General features: G+C 33.3%; 1 protein-coding gene across 1 annotated transcript; it reads left to right on the top strand.

Annotated features, from left to right (window-relative positions):
• The first annotated feature begins 245 nt into the window (after window positions 1–245).
• On the top strand, window positions 246–1,000 carry LOC129308902 (isoliquiritigenin 2'-O-methyltransferase-like). Its single transcript, XM_054950273.1, has 2 exons — window positions 246–646; window positions 742–1,000. The coding sequence occupies exons 1-2, from the start codon at window positions 246–248 to the stop codon at window positions 998–1,000; spliced, it is 660 nt and encodes a 219-aa protein (XP_054806248.1).
• The last annotated feature ends 9,853 nt before the right edge of the window (window positions 1,001–10,853 follow it).

Here is a 10,853-nt window from a genome sequence, read left to right as displayed (position 1 = left end):
TCAATTGTCAATGTTGAAATCTATACTATATTTTTAATAAATTTATAAGTCGTACGTATGTATACTTTTCATAGCATATGAATGTTTGTGTGACTTGATATACAGCAGACTCTTTGCAATGCAGGGTTCCACCATTTACACTATAAATCCCACCATAACCAGACCTAGAAAATCAGGTTGTGAGAGCTTTTAGGTTAAATTTGAGCTCATAGTATAGAGAGTCTACAATAAATAAGCTAGCAAGTATGAGTACCGTCAACATTGAGAATCATGAAGGTGATGATGCTAATTCCTCGTTCAATCCTATGATGCTATCAGCGTATCAGATTTTCCTTGCAGTGTTAAATGCTGCTGTTGAGCTCAACTTGTTTGAGATCATTGGTAAGGGAAACCCTGAGGGCATGTCACCCTCTGAAATTGCTATCAAGCTTCCAAATCCACATGCCAGCATGGCTTGGAGGCTCGACCGAATGTTGTTTTTGCTTGCTAATTATTCTCTTCTAACATGTTCTTCCAACAAACTTTATCAATATGGTGGGATTGAGAGGCTTTATGGTCTATCTCTTGCTAGTAAATACTTAATCCCCAATAAGGATGGAGCCTCTTGTATTAGCTTATGTTGGCATCCCACTTATGTCGAAATTTGGCAACCACTTTGTGCTTTGATTCCATTCATAATATTTAACAATACTCATTATTTTATGTTGATCATTTTTAACTCATCTTTTACATTAATGACAGGCAAAACTTCAAACAAGTGATTCTTGATCAGGAAGAGGACTTATTCATGAAAGTTCATGGGATGTCTTATTTTGAATATATGGAAATGGATCCGACAGTCAAAACTATTTTCCATCAGGCAATGGCAGATATAGCAATTATTGAAATGAAGAAAGTACTTGAGACATACAAAGGATTTGAGGGGATGTCAACACTTGTTGTAGCTGGTGGCATTGGCCAAAGCCTCAAAATGGTCACCTTCAAGTATCCTTCAATTTAGGGCCTTAACTATGACTTGTCACAAGTGATACAACATGGCCTATCCCATCCAGGTGAATGAAATTAATTTGATATGGGAAAAAGGACAAAGGGCACATAGCCCAAAAGGAAAGTAATTTATTTGTGACCTTACTATGAAATTTGATTATTTTTTTCCTCTCTTTAAAATTTGATGCCACTTCAATTAATCTTACAGATATTATATAACTTTCAAAAGCCATATGCAATATTTTCCTTCGAGCTAATAAGATCTTTCTTTGGATAATTATAGGAATGACACATGTTGGAGGAGATATGTTCAAAAGTGTCCCACAAGGCGATGCTATAATGATTAAAGTTAGTTTAACGCTCTAAATATAATAACTCATCATAATTCTTAGGGTCTTGTAATTGTAAGTTGCTATATGATTTCTTGCAGAATACAATTCATAGCTGGAGAGATGAAGACTGTATACATATATTAAAGAATTGTCATAGATCTCTCAAAAAAGATGGGAAGCTTATTATAATTGACTTGATAATGCCGGAAATGCCAAATGCAAGTGATGGCCACAAGTATGTTTGAGTCCTTGACAACCTCATGTTTATGAAAGCTGGTGGAAAGGAAAGAACTGAGAAAGAATTTGAAGCTCTTCGTAAATCTTCTGGGTTTTCTAGCTATTTTATTGCAGCTCGTGTTGCCTCAACAATTTTGGGAGTCATTGAGTTATATAAATAAACTAGATTTGTGAGAATTTTCTTTGCATAAGGTCTAAAGTAAGCATCAATGCTCATACGCTTATGTCATCTATGAATAACTTGATTTTCTGTAAACTTTATATGATATATAGATTGAATAAAAAGATTATGTAACATTCTAAAAGAGAATAAACTATATAATTTTATGCAACCTAAAAATTAGTTATTTTAATTAATTCTCCCTTCTAATTATGAATTTAATTATGAACTTTAATTAAATTTTATTATGTCACATGTTATTTAATTAAATTATATGATTTATGTGACATAAGTGGCATGTGACTTGTATATCAATTGGACAAATGAAGTAAACACTCCATGAGGCCAAATGTAACCTCTTTCCATATCTGCTCGATATAGGAGAAGGTTGATAGAATTACCACCTAAACACAACAATCAATAATCATAGAATTTATTTGAAAAGTTTTGGCTAAAGACTTATTTTGCAAAATTATCAAAAATTATAATACATTTGTGTAATACATAGCGGAAGCAATTCATGTGAATTCACGTCACCAATTGGATGCATTTAAAATCTTAAAAAAAAATCAAGCTGAAAAATGGGCCGTGTGCCATGATGTTCAGTACGTGCACTGCAACATGTGGCATAGAGCCACACGCCCAACTTTCTGTGTCTTGCGCCACAGCATATGACACCATGTGCCATAGTATGCCTGTCTGAAATTCTGCTATCATTTTGTCAACAAAATGGTGAATTTTCTAGCATGCTCTATTTTCACACACGACGTCCGATCGGAGTGATTTAAGCACTCACACGAAACTTATCTCATAAGCTAGCTATTGAGATAGGTTTGTATATGATCTAATAGTCTGATCAAAATTTGGACACCTGAGTGCAAAAAGTGACTTTTTTTGAAAATTGTGCATACCCAAGCGCTCAAATTGATCCTTTTCCCTCATTAGAGCACACAAGGCATTGAATCAAGTTCAAAACGATCTACTACACCCGATTAACCATAATATATCACACACACACATCAAAATTTGACCCCTTAATGGCTAAGTTTCATATTTTCTAACTTTCCACAATCTAACACATTTTGACTTATCTTGGCCATTTTATCCACATATTTACATAGAATCTTATCTATAACACATTCACAATATAATCTTAGCCCTAAATTACTCATTTCCTCATAATTTCACACATGGGCTTAAAATTTACCAAAAAAACAACATTCTCAACTCACACACATTCAAATCTTTAGCCCCCAATTCACTTTATCACATACATACACAAATGGGCTAAGATTTCACAGAATCACTATTCAAATCATGCATGCAGTCCTATGGCAACTCATATTTACAAATATGCCCAAGTGTTTAGTTCTTCACACAAACTCAAAAAAGTCTCACAAACATGGCACCACATGCTGGTCTAGATTCTCTTCCCTTACCCTTATTGCTGCTCTGTCTTATAAAAATGCAATCATAGGGATGATATAAAAATTTTAGTAACAAAATAACTCACTTCTATTGACTATCACATGCAAATATATGAAAGTAAAGCATAGTATACCATTTAATATAACATAATCACATATTCCATTTCAATACACAACCATAAGTGTCAATTCATTTCTTTTACCACTTTTATTACCTCTTTTCAGCACTTTCACACATATGCAACATATTGCATCATATAGCATGATCACTACCGACCGAACCTCTAAATCACCCTAATGGAAACTATAGGCTCACCTTAGATCAATGTACACTCTCATTAGTTATGAGCTCATCTTTAATAGTAGAATCTAGTTAAAGGTGTTTTATCTCACTTTCAAACTATGGTTTCCCCTAATACATACAATGAGGTGTTGTTAACTCCAACATCATATCACACAAACACTAAGGAGTTCGATATCTCCAACACCGCACCTCAATAGGCACTAAGGAGATCTTCTCCAACACTACACCTTATAAGGTACTAAGGAGGTATAATTCTCCAACACTGCACCCCGTCAAGTACTAAGAAGAATATGCTATATGGTCTTATCACTACCTCTCCACTCGGGTAAACTCCCACCCCTATTATCATGCTTTCTGAACCATATAAGTTCCAAATCACCACTTTACTCATATATATATATATATACACGTACATTTTCACAACAAATTACAAAAATTTCATTATCTGTTTAACCAAAATCTCTTTTATAAAATAAACATTCAATGTTACAAAAAATGCTCAATTTAAAACTATTTCATGCATTATATAGCAAACTCACACACAGTTATAACAAATAATTAACCAAAGGAAGTTATTCAATTACGTCAACCGTTCTATCACTACAAACATTACCCGTGGATTTCAACTATCACAATAGCTTATTGCAAGCTTCCTTTCTCAACTCATGCATTCAGTATGTCAATCTAGACACATTTGGCGCATTTTAATCATTTGGTCTATTTTGAACAAAAACACATATTTACTACTTATGGCTATATTTAGCTGTAAATTCTTTTCCATTTACCCATCTTATGTCCATTACTATCCAATTACTACTTTACATTACTTTAACCGGTCTCATTTCACTCAAATCAAATTTCCACCCTATTCTCTCTCTAACTTAGGGCTAAATTGAGCCTACAAGTTCAAAACTCTACTGCTCAGCTTTAAACCAGTCACAAAGCTCTAATTTAACTCCTGAGAACCTTTTTATTACTATTGGGCAAGAATCAAACCCATCAAACTTTATCAATTTTATTTTTCTATAACTTATATTTAAAGAAATTTATGTAGAATGGAAGGTAAGGATTATGTACAGCTTACCTGCTAAGTTAACGATAAGAAGCACCTTGTAATGACTTGAAATAGCTTGCTCTAGCACTTCAACTCTTCTTCTCTTCTCCTTTCATGCATTTCTGATTTCTACCTTTTAAAAATCACTTAGATTTCATGACTTAAGTGGTCATTTTCTATTCCATACACCACAACATATGCAGCACAAGCCATGGGGTGTGGCACGGTGAGATTAATTCTCACCATGCATACTTCCTTCGATTTAAAACATAATTCTCTCACCCATACCTACTCATATAACATCCTAATGGGTCAAATCATCACATAACCATCCAAATCTCTAATCCCATATAAGTTAATCGCTAATCACGGGATTAAGAAATTTAGAATGTTACATCAAAGTTAATGGTTTGCACGTGAATTAGGCTTTATTTGGGGATTAAATCAGCTTAAAAATGTGAATGATAAATGAGAAATTAAACACATATTAGAATCATCTACAAATCAATAAGAGGATGCCACCTTACAAGTATGACAAGGCTCCCATTTTCCTTTTTATTTTATTTTTTTATTTTTTAATTGTGATTAGCTAAAGGGGAAAACTAGGAGCATGTCCATTCTCACCTAAATTTAGATTCACACCACCTCATTTCACTATCTCTTCCATTCTATCTATAGTTTATCTTGTTCTTATTTTATCCACCTTCTCTCTACTTTCTTCATTTTTTCAGCACCCATACCTCCACTTCTAGTCACAAAACACAGTGAAACATACACCATTCTCCATATTTCTTCTTTCTCATCCTATCCCTTCCATTCTCATAAGGATTTAAGCTCAATTTCTTTATCCAAGCTTCCATAAATTTTAGACAAGAGGTGCTTCTCTTAGGGTTCTTGAAGATGAAGATGAAGATGGTTGGGTAAGTTTCTTGGTAGATTCCTAGAGACATAAAGATGGAGGATGAATCTAGAGCTTCAATTGGCTAAGTTTCTTTTGTTTCCTATTCTCTTCTCTTTTTACTAGATGATTAGATGTCTTAGTCAAAAGTTTGATCATCTTGGCTTGTAAATTCTAATTTGAATTTGATCTTGATGTAAAGAGAAGAGGATTGTGTTGATTAATTTCTTCCTTTTATTGCCTTGGTGATTTTGGCCACTTCATGTTTAGCATATAGTCTTGTGTTTTTTATTTAGTAAATTACACGTGTTGATGTTGCATAATCTTGTGATGTTAACACTTATGTTATTGAGTAGTTTGATATAATCTTGTGGTTGTTCACTTTATTGCTTTGGCTATGGAATTTGAAAGGAAAATTTGAGTGATTCACTTGGCTAATTTTTTCACTAATTAGTTAATTAAACTAGGGACTTTAATCTAAGATTTAAGAAAATTAGCTAATTAGGTTAATTGGCTTAAGATAGTCTTCTTAGGTCAAAACAACTTTGATCAAGAAGAAAGGAAGGCTTAATTTAGCCTAATCACATAATGATTCTAAAATTAACTAATCTTTAGGTTTCCACTATTATGAAAAAGGAAGTTCATTCCACTTACTTTAATTAGCATTTTAATTACTTGTGCATTAGGTAACTAGTTTAGATAATTAGGTAAGTAAATTCTAACTCTTTAGGTGACTTATTGCATTAGGTAACCTTTTGTTAGACCTGAAACCATTCCTTAGGAGATGACCTAGGGTTGGCCTTATATTGTATTAGGGTTCGTTTTAGTTTTAATTTTAAGGGTAAGCGACTAATCCTTATCACTAAGTTATTCCAAAGGAAACATTGCCTAGATGGTCACAATAAGAGGTAATGATGTTAATCTGATAGTCTTTAGGCCTTTAATCTACTTTAAGTTTCCTTTTCAGGTTTTCAACCTGGTTGATATTTTAACCCTATCTTCTTAATGCTCTAACTTTTACCTAGGTTACCCCTTCAGGTTTTCAACCAAGTGAGCTCTTTTTTTTATCTAACTTTTGCATAGGTTTCCCCTTTAGGTTTTCAACCTAGTGCACCTTTTTTTTGTCTAACTTTTGCCTGGGCATCCCTTTTGGTTTTTTAACCTGGCAAGCTCTTTTTTTTTTTTACTTGAACGTTTGCTTAGGCCACCCTTTTGGGTTTTCAACATAGTAAGCCCGTTTTTTTTTTTTGCTCTAACTTTTGCTCAGGCTACCCTTTTGGATTCTTAACCTAGTGAGCCTTTTCTTTAAGCATAATATATCCTAACAGCATTTGCATTAATATGCCTGTAATTCTTGGCCTTCCATATTTGTCAAGATTAGTGCACCGCCTTAAAAATCATGCTTAACAACATATGAACCTTCATAGTTTGGAGCCCATTTATCTTGATAATCTTCTTGGTTCAGCAATATTTTTTTTAAGAACAAGATCTCCTTTTGTAAATTTTTAAGGTCATAACTTTTTGTTAAAAGTTCTTGCCTTCCTTGATTGATAAAGCTGCCTATGACACATTATAGTAAGTCTTTTTTCATCAATCATGTTCAATTGTTCAAATTGAGTACTTATCTATTCACTTTCATCCAAGTCTATTTCAGCTATTGCCTGTAAAGAAAGGATTTCTACCTCAATTGGAGGACAACTCAGAGAATAAGGGGTTGCCCTAGTTGAGGTATGTGTAGTAGTTTAATACCCATGTAATGCGTAAGGAAGCATTTCATGCCAATCTTTATAAATTATAATCATCTTGCTAATACTTTTCTTAATATTCTTATTTATTGCTTCAACTGCACCATTCGTTTATGGCTTATATAGTGCTGAATTATGGTGTTTAATTTTGAATTGGTCACACAACTCTTAAACTATTGCCTCATTGAGATTGGGTGCATTATTAGTGATAATCCTCTCAGGTAACCCATATCTACATATGATACTTGTCTTTAAGAATTTTATGAAAGCTTTTTGAGTAATATTAGTGAAAGAATTAGCTTCCACCCACTTAGGAAAATAATTAATGGCCAAAAGGATGAAGCGATGACCATTTAAGGCCTTCGGATTAATTGGGCTGATGACATCAATCTCCTACATGGAGAATGGCCATAGAGATACAAGACTATGTAATTGAGTATGGGGAGTATTAATCTTATCAGAATAGATATGGCATTTATGACATTTCCTAACATAATAAATACAGTTCTTCTCCATTGTTGCCTAATAGTAGCTGCATCTTTGAATCTACTTGATCATTATATGGCCATTCGCATGTGTGCCACATATACCTTTATGGATTTACTCCAATATTTTTTGTGCTTCCTTTGAATCAATACAATGTAGCAAGGTTCCATCAAAGCTCCTCTTATATAATATATTGTTGCTAATTAAAAAAAATGCAAGGCTAACCTGGGAATGGTCTTCTTCTCATTTTGAGTGGCATCCTTTATGTAGGTTTCATTTTCCATATATCTCTTGATATCATGCTACCAAGGCTGGTCATCACTTCCCTCTTCAATATTCAAGCAAAATGCTGGTGATCTTCTATACTCAATTTGGATAGGTTAGATTTATGGTTGCTACTGTAGCTAAAGCATTAGCAAAATGGTTTTTATCTCTGGTCATATGTTGGAAATTAATTTATTCAAATTGTTTGACCATACTTGTCAAATGTTCTTAGTAATAGATCAACTTTAGATATTTAGTTCGCTATTCACTAATTACTTGATAAATTATGAGAGCAAAGTCACCATAGACTTCTAAACTTTTTATGTTGAGGTTAATGGCAGCTTAAGGACTACTAATACAAGCCTCATATTCTACCATGTTATCAGTATAGTTAAATCCTAACTTAATAGCAATTGGGAATTGCTTCCCACTTGGAGATACGATTACGGCTCCAACACCATTCCCAAACATATTTGTATATCCATCGAAATACATCTCCTATTATGTTATCCCACTCTTTTCATCTTGATCTTCTTTTGTGAAACATATGTTCTCATCGAGGAATTGGAAATCTAGCGGTTGGTGTCTATCTAAAGGGTTTTTCACTAAGTGATCAACTATTATATTCCCTTTGATAGATTTTCAGTTCTGCTACTATATGTGATACTCAGATAATATTACTTTCCATTTAGAGACTCTGCCGGCTAGGCTCTCAAAAATGTACTTGAGTGGATCTATTTTGGAGATTAGCCATGTAGTGTAAAGCAACATATATTATCTCAATCTTCTAGTGGCCCATACGAGAGCACAAGAAGTGCATTCAGTTATTTAGTAACGTGATTCATAATCATTAAACTTCTTACTTAAGTAATAGACTACTTGTTCTTTTCTCCCAAATTCATCATGTTAGCCCAACATAACCCCCTTAGAATTAGGACTTATTGTTAAGTAAAGGATTAGTGGCCATCTTAGTGTTGGTAGAACTAAAATTAGGGGGGCTTAACAAGTAATTTTTTATTTTATCAAATGCTTGTTAGCAATCATTATCCCATTTTTCTGTAAAATTCTTCTTTAATAGCTTAAATATTTGCTCATAAGTTAAATTCAAATTAGCAATGAATCTCGTAATGTAGTTTAATCTCCCCAAGAAGCTCCAAACCACTTTTTTGTTTGGGGAAGAGGTATATCTCATATTGCTTTTGTTTTATCAAGATCTACTGCAATCCCTTTTTGACTAACAATGAATCCTAACAACTTCCTTGATAAAGCTCCAAAGATACACTTATTGTGATTTAATCAAAATTTATAAATTCATAGCCTTTCAAATAACTTCTTAAGCATCAAAACATGACTTTCTCCTTTAGTAGACTTAGCAACCATATCATCGACATATACTTTGACCTCCTTATACATCATGTCATGAAAAAGAGATATCATTGCTCATTGTTAGGTTGTCCCTATATTCTATAACCTAAAAGGCAATACTCGATAATAATATGTACACCATTGTGTGATAAAGGTTGTTTTTTCTTTGTCTTCCTCATCCATAGGGATTTGGTTATATCTCGAGTACCCATCCATGAATGAATAACTATGGTTTTGAGTTGTATTATCAACCAAGACATCTATATAAGGCAAAGGGAAATTATCTTTTAGTCTGGCTTTATTCAGATCATGGTAATCAATACACATTCTAACCCCACCATCCTTTTTTGGAACAACGACAACATTTACTACCTATTAAGGGTACTTGGCCGCTTCTAAGAAACTTGCCTCCAATTGCTTCATTATTTCACCTCAAACTACTAAGGATAAGTTTGCTATTAACCTTTCTTATTTTTTTCTTTTTAGCCTTCATATTTGGGAATAAAGGGATTTTATGAGAGGAAATATTTGGATCAAGGCCTAGCATATCTCAATATGACCATGTAAACACATCCATATATTCTTTGAAGAGTTCAACCATTTATTCTCTTTCTAGCTTACGAACTATCTTTAGTTCCTTCTTATTCTCTTCAGTCCCCATATTTATTAGTTTAATCACATCTTCATGTGAGCACATCCCCATGTCCTCTGATTCAAGGATTTTTATATATACTTGGATTATCTCATCATCATCATCATCATAATTATGTATATCAAAGGCAACTAGCAAATCACCATTTAAGGACTCAAGAAGGAGTTTAAGGAAATCAATTTCCTGGAGGGAAAATATAAATAACAGATAAATGGAAAGAAAAGAATGAAGAAGTGGATGAAAATGAATTGAACTTTATTTTCATAATATTCTTTATTCATAGTTCATATAAGAGTATTGGATAAATATAAAAGAACAACTTAGTCAAAACAAGTTACCCTGAGGTAATAAAATCAAGGCTATGCTCGAACTCCCAATTTTTCAGTGCTTTTCTAGAATCATCAGTCAAGATCCATACATGCATCCCTTGGCCCGCCAAAGAAACCATTGTAATTGTTAGTTTATTTAAAATTTCAATAGATGTTGGAAATATTTCCTGCAAATAAGGAACTTCTTAGTCCACAAGCCTCTTTTTCTTCAGACTTGCTTGCTCTAAAGAAGACTCATACCCTAAACCTTGATGCTTGTAATTCTCAAGTAGATTGATTGGGAATTGATACCATAGAGGTATGCGTCTAACCTCTCCCTTACTCAAAATTGTTCTTCTCTATTATCTTGGTTACAATGGAGTTGACATTTTTATGATGTTCAAATTCTTCAACTTCAAAACTTTGGAATGATGATCCTTTATCATTCTCAATTGCTTCAATGGATGGAAGAGAACTTGGTTTACTTACCATAATTTCCTGCAACATATGAGAAAATTTAATCATGATTAGTTAACCTAATGAGTATGATTATTGAGTTAATGACCTATGTGGCCAAAGGGGCCTAATTTGTAACATCCTGAATTTCTTAATCCTGAGTTTAGAGTTTAATCAA

The sequence above is a fragment of the Prosopis cineraria genome, unplaced genomic scaffold, assembly GCF_029017545.1.
Source record: "Prosopis cineraria cultivar Desert tree isolate PC_DT_omini unplaced genomic scaffold, ASM2901754v1 PC4, whole genome shotgun sequence".
Lineage (NCBI taxonomy): Eukaryota > Viridiplantae > Streptophyta > Magnoliopsida > Fabales > Fabaceae > Prosopis > Prosopis cineraria.
Note: the sequence above shows the minus strand (reverse complement) of the source record. Positions and strands in the feature narration are given on the sequence as shown.

Excerpts from the sequence above, each read along its gene's own strand:
- LOC129308902 (XM_054950273.1), top strand. The coding sequence starts at position 246 with ATGAGTACCGTCAACATTGAGAATCATGAAGGTGATGATGCTAATTCC. Across the intron at positions 647-741 it reads CCCACTTATGTCGAAATTTG|GCAAAACTTCAAACAAGTGA; the intron begins GCAACCACTTTG and ends CATTAATGACAG.